The sequence below is a fragment of the Saccoglossus kowalevskii genome, chromosome 5 (assembly GCF_978046115.1).
Source record: "Saccoglossus kowalevskii chromosome 5, keSacKowa6.1, whole genome shotgun sequence".
Classification (NCBI taxonomy): Eukaryota; Metazoa; Hemichordata; class Enteropneusta; family Harrimaniidae; genus Saccoglossus; species Saccoglossus kowalevskii.
In genome coordinates, this window is record NC_140645.1 from 22,608,491 (window position 1) to 22,630,189 (window position 21,699).

Here is a 21,699-nt window from a genome sequence, read left to right on the forward strand (position 1 = left end):
ATCCGACGACAATAAGTATACGTTATTTTTTGTTAAAGACCTTGTATTTTGAAAAACATAAACTCCTAGAAAACGTCCATGAAGTAACAGCAAAGATTTTCAAGCTTGTTTATCGGCACAATCAATTTGTTTTCCCATCAAGGTCTGTTTTACCATGTGTAGGGACATCCAAATGTGTAAGGCTATTGGAAACCAAAAAAATAAAGGAATGGGATAGCTATAATTGGATAAATTCGGCATATGAAAACACCAAAATCAATGATTTTTTTTCAGTGGCTGTGTGACCTTGTGTCTGACACATTCATATGCAAATGACTAATCTGTGAAACAAACAGGGGCGGAGACAAACCACTCAAATGTTTGGAAACACTCATTGTGTGTCAGATAGCTACTGATAACACATCCTAACATTGCTTTGTCTTGAGTTTATCTTTGAAACTTATAGGCACACAGATTAAACCTGTGTTGTTGATTTTAGAAAACACTACTGAGGCTGCCTTGCTTCCCTTCAGAAAATCTATATTTTAACCAACTTACATGACATTCTATGTTATATTGACTTTATCATATGAAAGTTTATGGTGCATTTCATCAATTAATAAATAAATGTGAAAATCGTAGTTTTCAACACAAATAATAGTCTCGCTACCTTAACAATAGTGGAATGATGGCCATTTTAAGGCCGAAAATGCATCAAAATCACGTATTTTCACAATTCCAGAACTGGATCTCAGTCATGCATGGATGGATTTTGTTCAGATTTAGCACAATGTGTTGTACATATGCAGGTGCATTTCGGTCATGATCTGCTTTGAATGTACATGTATATGTCACTCAAATATGAACGGAACGGGGACGTGTCATTGACAATGACTTGTCTCTGATTGGTCTGATTGTTGGTTGTCAAGGTCAGTTAGCCAATCAGGCACAAGTTTGTGAGTAGCTTCCCATTGACTCTAACAATGTGAATTCAGTTTAATCAAGAGGAACAAATTCAAGTGTTATCACTTGTATTGGACAAACCTCCAGAGGATGCTCTTCATGACTCCTTGCTATTCAGATGCCCTTGAACCCATGGAGCTAATATATAATACTGTAGAATACTTTATTTTCGCTTGGAATTTATTTTCGCTGAAGGGATGATTCCGTGAAAATAAAATCCAGCGAATATACATTTTTTCCTATATTTTACATTAATCTCAACAAAAATCAGTGAAAATAAATTCCAAGCAAAGCGCCTAAAATACCTTTTCAGCGAAAATTAATTCCAGCGAAAATAAAGTATTCCACAGTAATCATCTTTATTGTTATCATATCCTCTATGGGACTTTGATTATAAAATACAATAAAGGTATAGCCATGAAGAAATAAAAAAATTAAATGAGATTAAAAGAGTATAAAACAAAGTTATTAATAAAATACAATAAATTAAAGTATTTTTTTTATTTTGAGGCAGCTGGTAGTACTTTTTTCAAGTTGTTTCTCGGATTTTAAAACAATCATGTATGTACTTAGCAATTTGAGGAGCTATTTTTTTACTACCATTGTTTAGTACTGCTATTATATGAATGATGTATAAACAATATCTGTCATACCCCACTGTAATATAAGTAGAAGCTACACTGACTGGCCATGCTTCTTTTTTCAACATTTTTGAAAAAAAAACGAAAGAAAAATAAAGTTTTCATACAAAATGTATACCCCCCCCCCCCAAAAAAAAATAAATAAAATCGCCTACTCACAAATTTAAAATTTCAAGTTCCCTACGATAAGGAGAATTTCAAATTAGTAGAAACCAGGTCTAAGTTTGTTATCCAAGATCATTGATTCTAATCAATTATTAAATGAACAGAAATTAAATAATTAATTTGTGGTCAACAACGATCATGAGGCTCACAATACTGTCTTTGCTGCGAAAATAAATGCAATTCAATAACGAGTTTCGAAAATAAATAAGGAAACCAGATACAAGACTCAACTTCAAGATAAATACATTATGCTAATTAATTTGCCAGGCGCGCCGAATACGTAATTAAGGAGGCCATTTTTTGGTTATAACCTATTCTCTGATTGGCTACATGTTGTAGATTAGTATCCCGCCAAATTGCGCGTTTTTCAATTTTTATAACTATTTATGTTTATGAAAAAACTGCGGTTTTACTTCTTATTGTGAAATTGATGATATTACAGACAAATTTAGATTTGCAATGATTGGTAACATTCGGAATAATGACCAGTTTAATGAATCTGACCCAAGCTTCATAAGCCAATCACAGCGTCTCTTACAAAGGCTTGCCTACTCGTACCCGATTAGCTCAAACAACGCTGTTCCGGAGGTGAGCAATTTTCTCTGTTTTTTCCCCGATATATTTTCTCCGCTTATTTTAGACCCCGCAAATGTTTGCGAACTGATATTGATGCCATTTGAACCTTTGTCTTATACTAAATATTATAAAACTTCTTTTCATTCGATTATCGGCGAAATGGGGGTGAAAATATGCACCACATCACTGGGGGTAGGACCCACCCGAAAATTTATGCTTTGTTCTGAACTGTTCCACATTTTCGGGGGATTTCGAGCATTTGTCCTGAATGGCATCTTCCAAGCCTGTCAAATATAAAACTTAGGTGCACTAATCGAAGGTTTCAATTATGTTGGGTGATTTTTTCTGAGCCATTTTGTGATAAATTTGATATTATTTTGATACGCCATTTTTACTCTTGGGGGAGGCAAGTAACGTATTTGCATAATACACCACGTCGACATATTTCGCCAATTTCGAAGCTATTTTCCAATACCTCAAGAAGATCTTGACCTCAGATCTTGTTTTTTGTAAAGTTCAAATATTATTTGTTTGTCTGTTAGTATTATTTAGTGAGAAATGGTCGGTATTTAGCTGTTTTTAGCAAGTCCCTGCAAACGTGGTCAACATGGAGGCCATATTGGAGGTGGTTTCCAAGATGGTACAGTCCTCTTCTTTTTTGTACGAAACCACTTTGTCCGTAGGGGACACAACGCGACGGGCATACCGAACTCCGAAATGTATTATGTCCATGAGTATTTTAACTACAGGCTGTCTAACACTGAGGAGCTCCGCAATTGCTTCGAATTGTGCGATATTTTACATGTATTTTAACGTCCTTTCATGGTTTCCAATGCCAATTTCCCGCCGCCATTTTGGCGTTGTTGTGCCCCACGCATTCTATGGGCAAGTTTCGATAGTGGTACGTCCGATGTTTTGAAACTTGACGAAGGCGTGTCACTCGATTCTAGCGATTGAGTGGAGATGAGTTGGTAATGTCGATAGAGGAAAATGTTTCATTGGTCAAAGGATACTCGGCCCTTCCGAGTACTTGCAAGAATATTTGTATTTTTTTCAAAGTCGCACGATCGTCGACAACATCTAGTTTACGGCAAGTCTCGGAAGTGTTGGGTCACTATCGCTGAACAATTTTGCACACTTAAAATATTACTAGCATTCTACGGTGACAGAATAAACGGTGGTATTCAAATTATAGGTTATCTGCTTTAATCAAAACCAAAGTGGTTGACGATTTAGTGAGAGAGTTAGGTTACTGTGAAATACTTTATTTTGGCTGAAGGAATGATTCAGTGAAAATAAAATCCAGCGAATATACCTTTTTTCCTATATTTTACATTCAACTAACCAAAAATCAGTGAAAATAAACTCCTTACAAAACACCCAATAAGGTTTTTCAGCAAAAATTAATTCCAGCTAAAATAAAGTATTTTACAGTACTTGATGCTCGATACTTCTTCGATTGGCCCTAAATAGATGTCTGTGTTGGCTATTACAATTCTCAGCCATTTAGGGTCTGTCACAAACCAGTTACAATAGTTTAGATGAGGATAATTTTTACATTGTATGGTGTTTTCAACTGGCAGTTCATTGCGTCCAGAGACTATCAATGATGGTCGATGTACTGCAGTTCAGAGCTGTAACACTGCCACATCTAAGGCCAACTTAAGCCCAACCCTATTCAACATTTTCATAAACGATTTACCTGATGTTCTTAATAAACCTGGATGTGACCCACCCAAACTACAAAATACACCTATTAACTGTATAATGTATGCTGACGATCTTGTAATACTTTCTGAATCAAAAACAGGATTACAAACTTGCCTTGATAATTTATCGATATACACTAAAAAATGGCATCTAACTGTTAACACGGAAAAGACAAAAACTATGATCTTTTAATAGATCAAACAGACTTCTAGAGAATGATATTTTCTTCTTTGAAGGTTGTGAGTTAATTACTGTAAAATCAACCAATTACCTCGGATTAATAGTAAGCGCTAATGGAAAATTCAAGGAAGGCCTAAAAAGCATAAAAAGAAAAGCTTTAAAGGCCTTATTTTCCTTAAAGGGAAAAACAGGCAAAAATCTAAGTATACCACTGTCACTTTCTCTGTTTGGGGAGATGAAATTTCACTAAAATCACCAATTGAAGATGTACATATAAATTATCTTCGTTTTCTTTTGGGTACATCCAAAAACACTACAACAATAGGTTTATACGGCGAACTTGAACGTTACCCATTGGAGACTTTTATCGAAAAACAAATGATAAAATATTTTAATCGTATAAAGAACTCGTCAAATCCATTACTAAAACTAGCTTTCCAAAAAAATAAAGAAATTAATAGTAAATGGTACACCAATATAGATTCCCTTTTAAATAACATCAACCAGTCTTACCTGATCGACAGCGATGAAACTCTAACAGCAAGGCAATTCATATCAACTTGGAAAAGTGAATTACATAATGACAATCGATCAAAACAAAATGAAAAAAATAAATTAAGAACATACAGAGAATTAAAAAACAATTTTGCCTTCGAAACATACCTTGTTACCCTGAAAAACATTGAGATGCGCGAAAATTTAACTAAATTCCGCCTCAGTGACCATAACTTGAAAATTGAGACTGGCAGACACAAAGGAATACCCCTTGCTAATAGATTATGCAACCTTTGTGATCAAAATGAAGTAGAAGATGAGTATCACCTCATGATGTCATGTAAAAGATATACCCCCGAAAGAAATGTCCGATTCGAAATGGCAAAAACCAAAATCCAAAACTTTAAAAATTTGTCACCAAAGACACAATTCATAGCCTTGCTAAACAACAGTGGCCTAACACTCCCCGTAGCAAGGTACCTAAAGAAGTGTTTTGAGATAAGACAGCAACCTGCTCAATTCCTTGCCCCAAGGAACTTTAAACATTTTCAGTAATTCAGATAATTAACCAGTCTGAAATGGTTCACCACATAGAAAAACATCACGACATTCCTTAGCTTGATTACAACTACCGTAAAATCTGTATTAGAAGCCGCATCCCTAATAGAAGTTGCACCCATTCTTTTTGAATAATTGCGAACCAAAAAATCACAATTTCTCATTTGTATAGATGCTGTAATAGACACCGCATCTCCTCTGTTGTATTGTACTACCATTTTAATAGAAACCGCAGCTTCTAATACAGATTTTACAGTATTATTGTTTTGTGTGTCCTTTCTGCAATCGTCTGAAAATGTTGGCTCGATTTTGCTTATTAACCATGTTAATTTTTTCCAACGTCACAAAAATTTGGACAGTCACACTCATTTCCATGGCAACTATCAATTTACACAGCATATGCAGAGAATATACCACTATTATCCATTGTTCTGAAAATTAACATATTCAAATTAGCAGCTTGTTATCAGTTATTCAGTGACACTAATCATAATGAAATCTAGGCAACTTTTTCAGACCGTTGAGGAGGGTTACGAAGCAATGGGAACGCAATCAGGCTCCATCTTTGGAGCAGATGACTTTATTTTGATCTTACAGAACACTCTGGGCATAACTTAACATTTAGGTGGCTTTTAGTGAGCACAAAAGCTAGCTTAGCCTAGCTTTAAAATCTACCATGTTTCTAATTTGTGCACTGTTATCTGCCTAAATGTGTCATATTACTAACTTACTGTAGAATACTTTATTTTTGCTTGGAATTTATTTTCGCTGAAGGTATGATCCCGTAAAAATAAAATCCAGCGAATATACTTTTTTTCCTATATTTCACATTAAACTCCTCAAAAATCAGTGAAAAATTAATTCCATGCAAAACGCCCAAAAATCCTTTTCAATGAAAATTAATTCCAGCGAAAATAAAGTATTCCACAGTATTATAAGTGGAACTTTCTTCAAGATGGCGTCATCCAGTTGACATTACCAAGAGCTGAAATTCAGACGGCCGTTAGCAAAATAAATAATACGTAAATTAGCAGTAATATCAGGCTACCAGTATTTTGTGAGCCTTTTACTAGAAACTGAGTTATTTTTCTTTGGATGGTCAGGTAGTTGTGCTCTGTAGCTATTATTCAGAATATCCATTTTTATTGTTTCAGTGCTGTATGTTGTAGGATCACAGATAGGGACATTGCATGATGGAGCCCGGGAGCAGTGATAGCAATCAGCCAGTATGGCCACCACATGCTCACATAGTAGATGCTTCATCGTTACAGTCTAACATGGAACCGGTATCAAGTTCTGAAGCCACCAGTTCAAATCTTCAGGTATTTCCATTGTACACTTCACTTACTGGTAATATATTTCTCACCCTGTTGTATTTTTCTCAAATTTATCATTGAAATTTGAGCCAAATAAACTGGTAGAAATTTGATGTTTGCAAATCAGGCATGTTTCCATTTTTTATTAGATGCAGAACATTTTTCACTGATTATTGTGATCACCATGGCAATTTATAAAATCAGTTGGTATGGCAACAAATTCTGAAATATTGAGATACTGAAGTTAGTCTCCATTGAAACTCGTGGGGTGTCACTGTGTCTCATCACCAAACTAAACAGAATTTTCATTGTCACTCACTGTCACTTTACTTCATTTCAGAAATACTTCTAAATTCAATTTTGGAATTTTGTTAGATAGCATTTTCAAATGAGCTTTACAAAATCCAAACTTTTATGATGTTTACACATGGGTTTGTGAGAATCGAAATGCAGCTTTAACCTTTTCACCACCAGTTCTCTCTTTTCATCACAAATTGACAAAATAGTCTACTTTATAGTCTGCTCTTTCCTTCAAAAGATTGAGACAAAAATAGCCAAATCTTTTTACTAATAACTGGAAAATGACTAAAATTTTGTCTGTTGGTCCCAAAATCAGAGTTCATTTCCAGAAATATTGAAGAATATAAGAAAAAAATGCAGAAAAATTTGATCTGGAAGTCTGGTTGGGAAAGGTTAATGAAATCTGTCTGCCTGTCATTTTAACAAGCATTCCACATTTTAGACAAGCTACAAAATTTCATTTGACAGGCAAAATCTTCACAAACCTGTTTTCATTGAATATTACTTGTAAATTACAAAATAACTTAAATAATCAACAAAAAATAGTTTATGACTACAGACCAATATCTTTCATTTCAATAAAGTTTTTAGACAGGCACTTTCTATTTTCTAATACCCTGATTACCATGGACTAATGATCATAACACTGAATATGAACTGATAATTTAAATAGTAATTAGAGGAGGCTGAATTGTTGAAATAAAAATTGAAAAAAAAAAGTGTTGAGAGGGAGATTAAATTTTTAATGTTGTAACAAAATTGTAGAATTAGAAATTATAAAGGACAAATAAGAATATTAATTGGTAGTAGATATAAAACTGGGGGAAATTAGCATATTTGGTGGAAGATAATCACTGAGCATAACCAGGATTATCTGCCCCAAATATACTATTTAAATCCACCACCAAATACCCACACGTACCATTTATAACCGCGTTATAATTTGCTCGCATAGAAGTACACAACAAAAAGGCACAAAAATCATATTGCTGTGTGTAAATTTTTAGTTCGAGGGGTTACTGATGAACCTCCTCAAGACACCAACTGCTGAAAGCCTCTACATACATACTATGTTCAGCAGAACAGCATTTTATCAAATTATACATCAGGAAACCATTATTGAACTTGGTCAACTTATCTACAGTTGTTTTCAAATGAGAGAACAAAGTTTGAATAAATAAATTTACCAGCTGTCTTATATCAGAACCATCAAAAAAATAAATAAATAAATAAATAACATTTTATTGTAATATTACCATCTATGCAATGTACTTATTTTACTTTTGTCTCAACTGAATTTTCGGTTTTTACTTTTTTATTATCATGATTTTATTCTTTATTGTAATTTTATCTATATCTCAACAGAGATTCGATAACAATAAAGTTATTACTTTGTATTATAACAGTACATACAAAAATCAATAGGGCATCAGCAGGCGATGTATTGTAAGTAAGTCTTCATCAAATCTTATGTTTGTACTCAGGCATCCGGATATCATGGTGGTATTGTTCAGGACAATGGTGGACCTGAGCCAAGTGGACAGGCATTTGATCATTCTGAGGCCATAGTGAGTAACATACATCACCAGCATCATCACCATGTGCATATGGATGAAGTACCATCCGGTAGTGGGTTACCGGAATCTACAGTTACTGAATATGATACAGCTATGTCTGGTGAAGCAGAGGGTGTTCATATCATGCATACAGCTAATGTGCATAATGAAGCCACAGGACAGGAGCCAGGTCTGTATATTCGTCTGTATAAGTCCAAAAAAAAAATTGTTTTGTTGCCCTCAGCGACCGACCGAATAATATGAAATATTGGGTCGCGTTTTTTTTTTAATAGGCCCAAATATTAAAAACTCACCATTTTAAGAAGTAAAAAAAGTGTTTCCTCTAAAAATTAATGATCCCGGACCGTTGTTTGAAGACTGAATGAAACAGTTTGATTTTTGTGTTTAATATGTAGCATGCGTTTGATCAATTCCCATATACCTCGGCTATTTAGGATACTCTTTGTTTTCACAAGTTTAAAAAAAAAAAAAATTCAATTTTCCGACTTGAGGGCAACAAGTTTTTTTTTTGGCCTAATCTGACACAAACTGTTGGAAATTCATCGCCATAAAAATTAAAATCACCACAATACCAGATTCCATGCAAAGCTACTTACAAGATTGTGTCTGATTGGCTACTCAACCCTAACACCTAACAGTCAACCCAATCAGAGAGCAGCTTGTTTGGTTATTTTTGTCTCAATCTTCTGAAGGAAAGTGCAGACTAAAAACAGGACTGTTTTGTGAATTTGTGATTAAAAAAAAGGAACTGGTTATGAAAAGGTTAAGAAAATTGTCTTGACACATTTTCATACACACAGATACTGGTATATTCTGGATACTTTATTCTCATAATGATTAATTCAATCTATTTATTATTATAATTAACAGTGAGCGCTAGCAGTATCACCAACACAATAATAGCAGTAGTGCCTGACGATAATGGTGATGTGGGCCCTTCCACTACCACAACTACCGCGGATGAGATCATCGCGTATCAAAGAAATGAGTCCAATATGCCTTCAGATGACAATCTTCCAGTACAAGGGGCTGGTGCTCAAGGTAAATAAAACCTTGTCAAAATATTTGCTAAATATAAATTAATAATATGCTTTAAAGCGGGGGAGTCGTCACTTGCGCATGCGTCAGATGGCCATAGCGTGCCATTGTTTACAAACAAGCATCTACCCATGAGCCTTTGCGTTTTAGCGTGTGTTGTTATCTTGGCTTGGGACTCAATTTCCGCGTATGCACAGGTGATGACCCTCCTGCTTTAAATTATAAACAACAATGAATCCTTCCACTGCACCTTATTGTCTAGAAATAGGAGTCTTTGACAAGATATTGTACATAGTGAGGCAAAGCTGAACACATCACATCTAGACCCTTCTCTGAATCAAATATGATGCTATGGGAGATTCATTGTTATAAATGACTACAATACTCTATTAAAACAAATATATGTACTACCAGTATTACAGAAAGTTTTAATTTCAACTTCTTTGACTTTTAGATGAACCGCTGGACATGGAGGATGATGAGGATGATGATGATTTAGAAGAGGATGATCTGATGGAAACAAGTGAGGAGGATGATGAAGATGAAGATGGTGTTGCTCCCAGTAAGATGAATGTATCAGGAATGAAAGTGTCATTTGATACAAGGGAATTATGTAAGTACTTAGATTTGCATAATCGCAATAGATGAGTTTTGGGTTTTCTGGTTGGACGCGAAGAGGGTCAAATCAACTCAACTCAACTCGACTTGAATCGATTCATTTCCAGGCAGTAGAAATGTTAATTACAGGACCCATAGCATTGGGAAAATCCTTTGAAACTCTTTGGATTTTTTGTGGTCTGGAGTTGTCTTCAAATTACAGGAAAAATAAAAAAAAATCTTTGAAAAGTCTTTAAATTTCTTCATAGTTATTAATTTATTTTAGAAAGGCCCATTTTCTCCAGGGAACTACCATATACTCAGAACTTTGATGAGATTTGGTGATGATGTTGGCCTAAATTAAGGGTCAAAATGTCTTGGGAAAAATGCAAGAAAGTTTGGAAAAGTCTTGGAAATCAATTGGCTCTTGGTGCTATGGACCCTGAATTATGAGGCAGATATTTTTCTATACTAGCTTCAGTTTTGTTTCAAACATGTTTTATAAAAACGTTTCATAAAATATAGAAAACTCATTTTACATTCATAGTTATACAATAAAGTTGGACAAAGGACAAGTTATATTATTTTTGTGTCCATACATACATTTGTAAGACTTCTCTGAGGAGATTATAAAAGCATGTGAAAAATAGAGACAAAAAGGCACCTAGACTACTGATTGTAAAATCGCCCCCCCCCTTCTTTTGCGATCATGTTCAGTAACGTACCAACTGGGAAACATGCTCCGAACTCGTCAATTGCTTGTTATACATATCGTCTTGGAGTCTGCTATCAGAAGTGAAGTGAAGTGTACCTCCCTGGAAATTTTCAGTTAATTTGCGTAACAAATTAGTTATCGCCTCAGGGTAGATTGCTTCAGATGTTTACACATGTTTTCTAGATCATTTCTGAAAAAACTCTGAAAATAATTATGCATATTGTTTTCTATATGTTGTAGTTGGAGACGATGGCGCTCTTCAAACCATATGTGATAAGCCTGTGTTAACAAGAGCTAGAGCAAGTCTCCCTAACTTACTGCAGATATTCAAAGTGGATGATGACAAAGTTGGTATGTATGGATATTCACTGTCTACTTTGTATTATGATAATGATAGTTTTCATTATTTAACCCTGTAGAAGAAAATTCTGAAACAATTATTTTATGAAGTAGCGTAAACTTGTATTGAACTTTTATTTCTGTATTTGCTCTATTATTTGGGTACTATAAATTGTTTTGCTGCTAGGATTCAGGTTCAAGATTTGAGAATTTTATGGCTTATTTGAGAAAATATAAGAGAACAGTTAGTGCTGATACTCCATGTTGTGGGATCCCAGGAAAAATGTTCACTTGTACCGTAAAATCTGTATTAGAAGCCGCATCCCTAATATAAGTCGCACCCATTCTTTTTGAATAATTGAGAATCTAAAATTTACCATTTCTCATATGTGTAGATGCTCTAATAGAAGCCGCATCCCCTCTGTTGCTTTGTACCATTTTAATAGAAGCCGCGGTTTCTAATACAGATTTTACAGTACTAGTGAAATTTTTGGAAATTTGTCTCTCGCTCCATTGATTTGATTTACAGTACTTTAAAATACTTTATTTTAGCTGGAATTAATATTCACTAAGTAGACTTTTTGGATGTTTTGTATGGAATTTATTTTCACTGATCTTTGAAGAGTTGAATGAAAAGTATACGAAAAAGGGTATATCCACTGGATTTTATTTTCACTGAGTCATCCCTCCAGCAAAAATTAATTCCAAGTGAAAATAAAGTATTTTACAGTATGCACTTATGGGTAAATGAATGCGATACTATGTTATAAAACACTATGTTATTTGTGTATTAGGTGTGTTTGCAAAGAGAGCTATACCTAAGAAAACACAGTTTGGTCCAATAGAAGGTAAATTAGTGTCTGAAATGCCAGCAGAAGGAATGGTTTGGAAGGTGAGTCATATTTATGGGTCTTTCAAATTTATCAAAGTTTATCAAAATAAACATAGAGGGTGAAGGACTTGTCTGAACTGATCACATTCAACCTTCACACATGCATTTTAGAGCGAGAGGGTCGTCACCTGCGCATGCGTGGGAATTGAGTCCCAAGCGATGATAACAACATACACTAAAAACGCAAAGGCTCATGAATAGATGCTTGTTTGTAAACAAAGATACATTATGGCCATCTGGTGCATGTGCTGGTGACGACCCCCAGCTTTAAATACATACATGTATGCACACATATTTATTTCATGATCTGATTCAAAATGACCGATTGGTAGCCATTTTTGTGCTAAAAATTTTTTTAGCTGTTTTGTATGAAGTTTATCACTGTTAACTTTACTACCAGTAGCTTTAACCTTTTCACCACCAGACTTTTACAAAATTAAAGTTTACAGAATGTAAGCATACAAAATTCTGCGCCAGAAATCAGCATATCTTTTGCTAATACAAAGCTCACAGTAGCCTTTGAGTTTACCTGTCTGTTTGTCTGTGTCAGTATTTTAAACAGTCATATTGTTGTTATTTCATAGTTGCAACAAGAGGATGGTAGTATTGCATACTTTGATCTGATGGATGAGAATGAATGCAATTGGATGATGTTTGTACGTCCTGCGTCATGTCACAGTGAACAGAACCTTATAGCCTATCAGAATGGTGGAAATCTCTTCTTTGCCACCATTCGTACAGTGGATCCCAAACAAGAGCTGAGAATATGGTACGCCGCATCATATGCCGAGTTTGTCGGAGCCGATGTGTTTGAAATTACAGCCGAAGAATTACAGGGTGAGTGCAAAACAACATTATGACTTTAAACAAGCAGTGTTCTGCGTATACAAATTTCAGTTAAGCCCGTCATAAACCACCTTCTACCGGGCAACAACTGTCAGAATCATAGCAAAATCATACAAATATCGCAAAGTGCAGAGCGGTAACATAATGGTATGATGAAATGATTTACCATATACTGTAAAACATGTCTTTAGCTAGCATGTTATTTTAGCTAATTTAGCTAATCTGTAATTTCGCTAATTCAAAATGTTGCTAATTTAAAATAAAGTATATTTTCACAATGAAATTGTTGGCACTTTAGCTAAATTAAGATTCAGTTAATTCATACATGGAGTCAAATTAGCTAAAATGTCATGTAGCTATTTAAACATGTTATACAGTAAACCAATGTAAAATGCAAATTTTTAACATTTCCATTATATTTTAGGCTCATGTTTTTCAAAAAACATTAATATATCAACAATATGTGTAAGATGAAATATTCTCAGGAGTGGACATCCGGGCATTTTCATCGCCTGGCAACTATCACGGTGAAAACAAAGGCCGAAAACTCTCAGAAAACAGTACTTTGGGATAGTTGTTGAGATTCCTCCAAATAATGTAAAAAGATTACCCCTGCATGTGTAACATGTATGAATTTGATTGCTCAATATTACTTCAAAATTCAGTTTGTGCTGTTTTCTTAAATTTAGCTGTTTTTACCGGCGTTCCACAGCAGCGCGCACAAACCCCATAAAAATACATGGTACAGTGGTGTGCGTCTTAACAACGTAGAACGTTCTCTGACGTAGCTTCGCCCCCGAAAATTATCTTAATAATATGGTTAATCACTGATTCTTCTCTCTTTTATAGAAATGCAAGATAAAGAAAATACCTGGCCTTGTTTTGAATGCCCGAAAAAATTCAGATCATCCGAGTTACTCCAGAAGCATCTGGCTACCCATGATGCTTTGCACACAAGACCCAAGACGAGGGGGAAACGAGGCAAAAGAAAGCGTTTTGGTAATTTTTCACAGAAGAAACTTGCTTTGGCAAAAGTTCACAGGGCAAGGTCTAGAAAGAAGGAGACGTTTTCATGTAACATCTGCGCTAAGATGTTTCCACGGGCATATAGCTTGCAGAGGCATTTAGTAATGCACTCTGGGGAGAAAAACTACACTTGTCCAATCTGTGAGAAAAAATTCTCACATGTTTATAACCGCACTCGTCATGTACGCAGACATGAGGAACGTGGTGAGTCGGTTGATGACTCTGGTAATCTAGTGGTCAGGCGAAAAACTGGAGACGTTTCAAGCGACGAAGCCAATGATGCTGACTGGGCCTGCTCACAGTGTGACCTAGAATTTGAGAATGCTAGTCTGTTGAATCTGCATATGCTGACGCATGCTGCAGAAGACGTTAGTAATCAGGATGTCTTAACCAGTCAGCAAGCTGCTGCTGTAACTGCTGCTTATGGTGAAAGTATCACTGTTAACGCTGTGGTTATGTCAGGGGATAGAGTAATGTTGCAGACAGTTGATGGGACGGTTGCTGATGCTGAGGCTATTGCTGGTGCATCGGCTCTCATGGCTGGTACGCAAGCTGTAGAACAAGGCACTGTTACAATCCCTGAAGGTAGCGTTGTTCCGTTAGCAATGGCAAGCAGTGGAATTGGAGCACCAATGAATGAAGAAGAGCTAAAATGTCCAGATTGCGATGATATTTTTGATGACAAGAAAGATCTTGCAATTCATGCAACTGCTCATGGCAGACCAAAAGTAGTTAAAACACGCTTCCTGCGACGAACTTTCGCTAGATATGCATACCACTGCAACATGTGCAACAAGCCGTTTCGCGAGCGGGTCAAGTACGAACGTCATATGGAGTTGCATGCAAAGGAAAGTGAAAAACCTATCCAGTGTGAAATCTGTAACAAGAGATTCTTGAATAACTCTGCCATAGCCTGCCATATGAAGACCCACAGTGGCCAGAAGTTTTACCGATGTCCATTCTGTGATGAAGGCTTTGACCGTACAGATTCCCTGAAAGAGCATGTAATTGTTCATACAGTTGATGGCATCTTCCATTGCCCCCATTGTAGTAAGACGTTCACAGAATACCCACAAGTGCGGAAACATATTCGCGGTTTTCATTCCAGTAAGGAGTACCCCTGCCCTGAATGCGAGAAGGTATTCCCACGACCAGACAAGTTAAAGTTGCATATGCTACGTCATTCCGACCGCAAAGACTTCTTGTGCGCCAACTGTGGAAAACAGTTCAAGCGCAAAGACAAACTAAAAGAACACATGCTCAGAATGCACAACCCAGAACGAGAAGCCAAGCAAGCTATAAAAGCAAGCAGACCTAAGAAAGCACCATTCAAACCAAAGGTTCCGCCAACTGATCTTGATCAATTCACGTTTAAGTGTCGCATTTGTCTGATCGGTTTCCGTCGTCGTGGAATGCTAGTAAATCACCTTGCAAAGCGCCATCCTGAAATCAGACCTGAAGCTGTTCCAGAACTAAGCTTACCAATCGTTAAACCAAACCGAAATTATTTCTGTAATTACTGTGAGAAAGTATACAAGAGCAGTAGTAAGCGTAAAATACATATCCTTAAGAATCACCCAGGTGCTGATTTACCACCTAGTATTCGCAAAAGTAAAAACGCTGGCGATGATGGATATATGGATACACACACTGCACCAGCTGGCACCACAACAACTCACTACTTCGCATGTGCTCATTGTCCTCGACAGTACAGCTCTAAAGCTAAGATGATGGACCATGTTAGAAAGAAGCATATGGAGCCAATGCAGCAAGCTGCAGCCGCACAACAGGCTCAGGCACAAGCTCAGGCTCAAGCACAAGCACAAGCCCAGGCACAGGCACAGGCAGCTGCAGTAGTGGCAGCCCAGGTAGCAGGACATGTTGGAGCACAGACACCAACCATGGTCGCAGTTGTTGCTCAGCCAACACCAATACATGTGACAAGTCTGGGTCTGAGTCACCAATCTATTGCACAACCAATCACAGTGCAAGCACAAATGCCGGCTCAGATTGCAGTATCCGCTCCTGCTGCTGCTGTTGCTGCATCAGCTGCAGTATTACAACCACATCTGCAACCGCAACTGCATCAACAGCCCCAAGTATCTGGTACTCTCCAGCCTGTACCTGACCCCACTGTGACCTCAGATCACAATGCTCGAGTTATTCAGACTATACGATCTCAGATAACACCAGCCACTGCACGATACATTGAACAAGCTGTTGTGACATCGCAGCAAGAAACTGTCCAAGCTGCTGATCTCCTAACACAAGCCATGAGTGAATTGTCACAAACTTTGAGCGAGTACAGACCTCAGCAGGCCGACTATCAACACATTGCACAACGAATCATACCACAGACACAGCTGGTCACGCAGCAAGCAATACCAGTATCTATACACTCCACTGTAGATGTCAGTCATCTCCGACAGTCACCAACACACTTCCAACAACCACAACTTACACACTTACAGAATGCTCCCCAACCCATGAGTCCACAGCAGCAAGCACAAACACAACAACAACAACAACAGCAGCAGCAGCAGCAGCAGCAACAACAACAACAACAACAACAACAACAGCAGCAGCAGCAACAACAACAACAAACACAACAACAGGCTTCCGTGGTGACTCATCAAGTGCAAGTTCCAGTCACTGTTCAAGGTCAACAAGTGTTTGTGTCAGGTGCTTGGCATAACTACCAGAATTACAGATAAGTGTCAGGTGCTTGGCATAACTACCAGAATTACAGATAAGTGTCAGGGGCTTGGCAAAATTACTGATAAGTCACTGATAAGATACTGCATGTATACAACTGTAAATAAAGACTTTTCACTCCCTTTTTCTCACAAATGTTCAGTATATGCATGTTTATCACATCAGTCTTTGACTTTCATTATTGTTGATGGAAAGTTGTTTTCTTCATGTCTTTTGGATTGGAGCTAGGGAGCTTTGGTCTGTTTTGGAGAAAGTAAGTTTGGGTCATTAGGGGTATTTGAACTAAGCTAAGGGGCTTTTGTCTGTTCGTAGAAGATTTTGAATTAAAGTTAGTGAGCATTGATCTATTTCAAAAAGAAGAACTAGGTGATAAATTGTTGTTTATTTTTTTATCTGGTGAAAAATGCATGCTTTTTTTCAAAAAATACGCAAAAATGGTGTATTGTTAGAGCTGTGTTTTGGTAATGGCATTCATACTGTAAAATACTTGATTTTAGCTGGAATTAATTTTCGCTGAAAAAGCGTTTTGGGTGTTTTGTATGGAATTTATTTTCACTGATTTTTAGTCCCCGTTCGGACGCAGTCCGAAAACGGGGACTTATGTTTTGCCCTGTGTGCGTCCGTGCGTCCGTGCGTCCGTGATCACCTGTATCTCGAACATGCATGGACCAATTAAGTTCAAACTTCACTCATACATCACACATTATATGGGACATATGCACATGCATTTTTTTCATGATCCGATTAACGATAGCCGAATAGCGGCCATTTTAAGGCCGAAAATGCATCAAAATCGCACATTTTCACCATTCCGGACCCGGATCTCAGTTATGCATGGACGGATTTTGTTCAAATTTGGTACATACATTAAACATAATAGGACCTTGATGCACGTCATTTTTTTTTTTTGGATCGGGTTCGAAATGGCCGACTGGCGGCCATTTTGTTTTAAAGAATTCAGTTCTGGATCCGTATCTGAGACATGCTTGGATTGATCGAGTTCAAACTTCACACACACAAGGTACATCATGTCACAAATATGTATGTGCATTTGTTTCATGATCTCATTAACGATAGCCAAATGGCGGCCGCTTTAAGGCCGAAAATGCATTGAAATCGCACATTTTCACCATTCCGGACCCGGATCTCAGTTATGCATCGACGGATTTCATTCAAATTTGGTACATACATTAAACATAATAGGACCTTGATGCACGTCATTTTTTTTTCGGATCAAGTTCGAAATAGCCGACTGGCGGCCATTTTGTTTTAAAGAATTCAGTTCTGGATCCGTATCCGAGACATGTCTGGATTGATCAAGTTCAAACTTCACACACACAAGGTACATCATGTCACAAATATGTATGTGCATTTGTTTCATGATCTCATTAACGATAGCCGAATAGCGGCCATTTTAAGGCCGAAAATGCATCAAAATCGCACATTTTCACCATTCCGGACCCGGATCTCAGTTATGCATGGACGGATTTTGTTCAAATTTGGTACATACATTAAACATAATAGGACCTTGATGCACGTCATTTTTTTTGGGGGATCGGGTTCGAAATGGCCGACTGGCGGCCATTTTGTTTTAAAGAATTCAGTTCTGGATCCGTATCTGAGACATGCTTGGATTGATCGAGTTCAAACTTCACACACACAAGGTACATCATGTCACAAATATGTATGTGCATTTGTTTCATGATCTCATTAACGATAGCCAAATGGCGGCCGCTTTAAGGCCGAAAATGCATTGAAATCGCACATTTTCACCATTCCGGACCCGGATCTCAGTTATGCATGGACGGATTTCATTCAAATTTGGTACATACATTAAACATAATAGGACCTTGATGCACGTCATTTTTTTTTTCGGATCAAGTTCGAAATAGCCGACTGGCGGCCATTTTGTTTCAAAGAATTCAGTTCTGGATCCGTATCCGAGACATGTCTGGATTGATCAAGTTCAAACTTCACACACACAAGGTACATCATGTCACAAATATGTATGTGCATTTGTTTCATGATCTCATTAACGATAGCCAAATGGGGGCCGCTTTAAGGCCGAAAATGCATTGAAATCGCACATTTTCACCATTCCGGACCCGTATCTCAGTTATGCATCGATGGATTTTGTTCAAATTTGGTACATACATTAAACATAATAGGACCTTGATGCACGTCTTTTTTTTTTCGGATCAAGTTCGAAATGGCCGACTGGCGGCCATTTTGTTAAAGAATTCAGTTCTGGATTCGTATCCAAGACATGTCTGGATTGATCAAGTTCAAACTTCACACACACATGGTACATCATGTCACAAATAGATATGTGCATTTGTTTCATGATCTGCTTAACAATAGCGGAATGATGGCCATTTTAAGGCCGAAAATGCATCAAAATCACGTATTTTCACAATTCCAGAACCGGATCTCAGTCATGCATGGATGGATTTTGTTCAGATTTAGCACAATGTGTTGTACATATGCAGGTGCATTTCGGTCATGATCTGCTTTGAATGTATATGTCACTCAAATATGAACGGAACGGGGACGTGTCATTGACAATGACTTGTTGATGAGTTGAATGTGAAATTTAGGAAAAAAGGTATACTTGCTGGATTTTATTTTCATTGAATCATTCCTTCAGTGAAAATAGCGAAAATAAATTCCAAGCGAAAATAAAGTATTCTACAGTACATTAACGCATGGATAGCCAAAATAAATCAAAAACAAATGTCAGCAGGCAATGTGTTGAATCAAAGATACAAGGTTTCTATGTTTGTATTAAATGTTGGTGTTAACAATAGTTAGTGTCATTTTTGTATTTATCAGTAATATTATTTTAAAAACTAATAATTTATATGTGTCTTTATATTGTAAATATTTTAGTAATACAATAGATTACTTATGTGGCATTGAATTTTGTTGAAAAATTTGTAAACTGTTTTTTGTCACAGTAAATAGTTGTGATTCAATCATTTAACAAAATCATTTTCATAAATCAGATTGTCAACAATTTACGATCTTTCATGATTTTCACTGAAAATTACTCTCATAAAATTTAAGTAAATGTTCTTTATTTTGTTGCAAGTTTTTGATTGATTATAATGTTAATAATCATTTGTGCCCAAATTGATAATGATAAAAATGTTCATGGCGTAGTCTATCATAATTGGAAGTAACATCTGAAATGTTTCATTAAAAACTGAAAAAATCTGCAAAAGCATCGATATTAGCCTGAAACCTATGTGGCCATCTTGAATTTTCAAGGTGAATGTTACGAGGGAGGAATGTCCGAGCGGAACAACACCGTGCAGGCGGACGATGCTATGTGGCGTTCAACTCCTTTATTTTAGTTATTATTCAAATTTTACAGTACTTATTTAGATTCATGGAAATAAAATGTCACATGTGTTATATGGGATGCTTTTTATTCTTTGTCCAGTGTAGATGGTACAAGTGTAAATGGCTAAGAATTTCCCTCACTCTCACAATCTCAGATTCAACGCTCAATAACAACTAATAGGCTTCAAAAATAATTGTTAGCCCCATCTACCAATAATTCTGGTGACGCTTGTATTTTAGTTATGCAAGTTAGTCCATTATTATTATTATTATTTCATCATGAACATTAGGCCTCCAAAAAGAAATGTATTATTTATTTTACTTCCATTGCTTTAGTGGAATACTATGTGAATGTAAAGAATTCACTATTGTGACTAACTATTGAGTGGAATACTGCATACATTATTGCAGGGGTTGAAATAACAATTAAAATTGGCTGTCCATTAGACATGGTGGTAAATAAAAGTGCTAGTCCCATTTGATGATGTACCTCCCTAGCAAGATAAATTACAACATGATATTTAAAATAAAATGTTCATTCTTGATTCCTCATCATTTCATAAGTCTTAAAAATTTTGAAAGTAATTTTCTAGGCATTAGCAATTTTCAATTGCCCCATTTGGACGGTTAGTAAAAACTTCATATTTTTTTCACCACAGGGACAATTTTGTACTTTTCCCTAACCCAGCTAGAATCTGCCTGTCTCAAACAGGTGAACAGCCATTAATTTTGATCCCTGTTATTGGCTGAATTATTTCATGTTTTTCTTGTTATCTGTAGTTTTAATTTGTGTTTTATTTCTACTCAGTATTATACCTCTAACATATATTTAACCAAACTGTACTACATTCATTGTTGTAATGAGTTGTTTGTTTTTGATGGAATTGTAAAATGTTGTCATGTGTTTCAACTTTTCCTTTGAGTTGCATTTAATGACCAATTACAGTACGTGTGTCACAGACATCGCTATACAGTATGTGTTTGGTTGTCATGACAACCATTGTGCTCTCTAACAGAAATGATTTTGCTTTTTCTGGATCCTGAGTAAAAAGGAAAAACTTCAAAATCAAGTTGCCAGATTGTTTCCTGATATGGAGTTGAAAATAAAATTGTATGTGACTGCAGGTAACTTAAAGGCACAAACAAAAAAGTGGGGCTCTCAATTTCTTTTGTTTTTACACATATTTTGTTTATAAAATGTGAATTTCATTTTATCATATTAAAAATTCTGTAACAATATCAATGTATGATTTTTTTATTGCCTCAATGTTGCAGCAGTAAACTTTGCATAACTAGTTGTGACATGCTTTATTGGCTTTAGAGGGAACATTGGTATCAACAAACTGTGTATTTCTTGTGTTGTAACATGGGACCAACAGTGAGCATGTTAAGTATATAGTGATGATTCCTTTTTTCTTCATTCACTAATGTTAAGTTCATAAATCCCCAAAAATATCATTTCATAATTCAAAACTAATGGTTGATTTTCTGCTGATCAAATAGGTAATTTTTCTGTTCACTGTGAGACCTCTCGCATTGCATGAAGACGTGGATCAAACAAACAGTTTCTGCAAAAGCAAATGATTTGATTGTGAACTTTTTTCATAGCTAAATGTTGATGTGCTGGTTTTTCAGTGAAGCGCATGTCATTAAAGAGGCACTTCCAGTTAAGCCTAATCTCACAACAAATTTAGTTACTTTCTGGATTAAAATTACAATGGATAAC

At 36.3% G+C, this 21,699-nt stretch overlaps 2 protein-coding genes across 2 annotated transcripts; both read left to right on the forward strand.

Annotated features, from left to right (window-relative positions):
- The first annotated feature begins 2,304 nt into the window (after positions 1 to 2,304).
- LOC146745892 (uncharacterized) lies at positions 2,305 to 8,932 on the forward strand. Its single transcript, XM_085499631.1, has 3 exons — positions 2,305 to 2,336; positions 6,422 to 6,589; positions 8,368 to 8,932. The coding sequence occupies exons 2-3, from the start codon at positions 6,458 to 6,460 to the stop codon at positions 8,701 to 8,703; spliced, it is 468 nt and encodes a 155-aa protein (XP_085355757.1). The 5' UTR covers positions 2,305 to 2,336; positions 6,422 to 6,457; the 3' UTR covers positions 8,704 to 8,932.
- Positions 8,933 to 9,338: 406 nt separating this feature from the next.
- LOC100374609 (PR domain zinc finger protein 10-like) lies at positions 9,339 to 16,990 on the forward strand. Its single transcript, XM_085498798.1, has 6 exons — positions 9,339 to 9,501; positions 9,953 to 10,111; positions 11,051 to 11,161; positions 11,944 to 12,041; positions 12,626 to 12,878; positions 13,737 to 16,990. Exons 1-6 carry the CDS (start codon positions 9,456 to 9,458, stop codon positions 16,625 to 16,627), a joined length of 3,558 nt encoding a protein of 1,185 aa, XP_085354924.1. The 5' UTR covers positions 9,339 to 9,455; the 3' UTR covers positions 16,628 to 16,990.
- The last annotated feature ends 4,709 nt before the right edge of the window (positions 16,991 to 21,699 follow it).

Coding starts and splice junctions, on each gene's coding strand:
- LOC146745892 (XM_085499631.1), top strand. CDS start 6,458: ATGATGGAGCCCGGGAGCAGTGATAGCAATCAGCCAGTATGGCCACCA. Junction 6,590..8,367: donor CCACCAGTTCAAATCTTCAG/GTATTTCCATTG, acceptor GTTTGTACTCAG/GCATCCGGATATCATGGTGG.
- LOC100374609 (XM_085498798.1), top strand. CDS start 9,456: ATGCCTTCAGATGACAATCTTCCAGTACAAGGGGCTGGTGCTCAAG. Junction 10,112..11,050: donor ATTTGATACAAGGGAATTAT/GTAAGTACTTAG, acceptor TATATGTTGTAG/TTGGAGACGATGGCGCTCTT. Junction 11,162..11,943: donor AGTGGATGATGACAAAGTTG/GTATGTATGGAT, acceptor TTTGTGTATTAG/GTGTGTTTGCAAAGAGAGCT.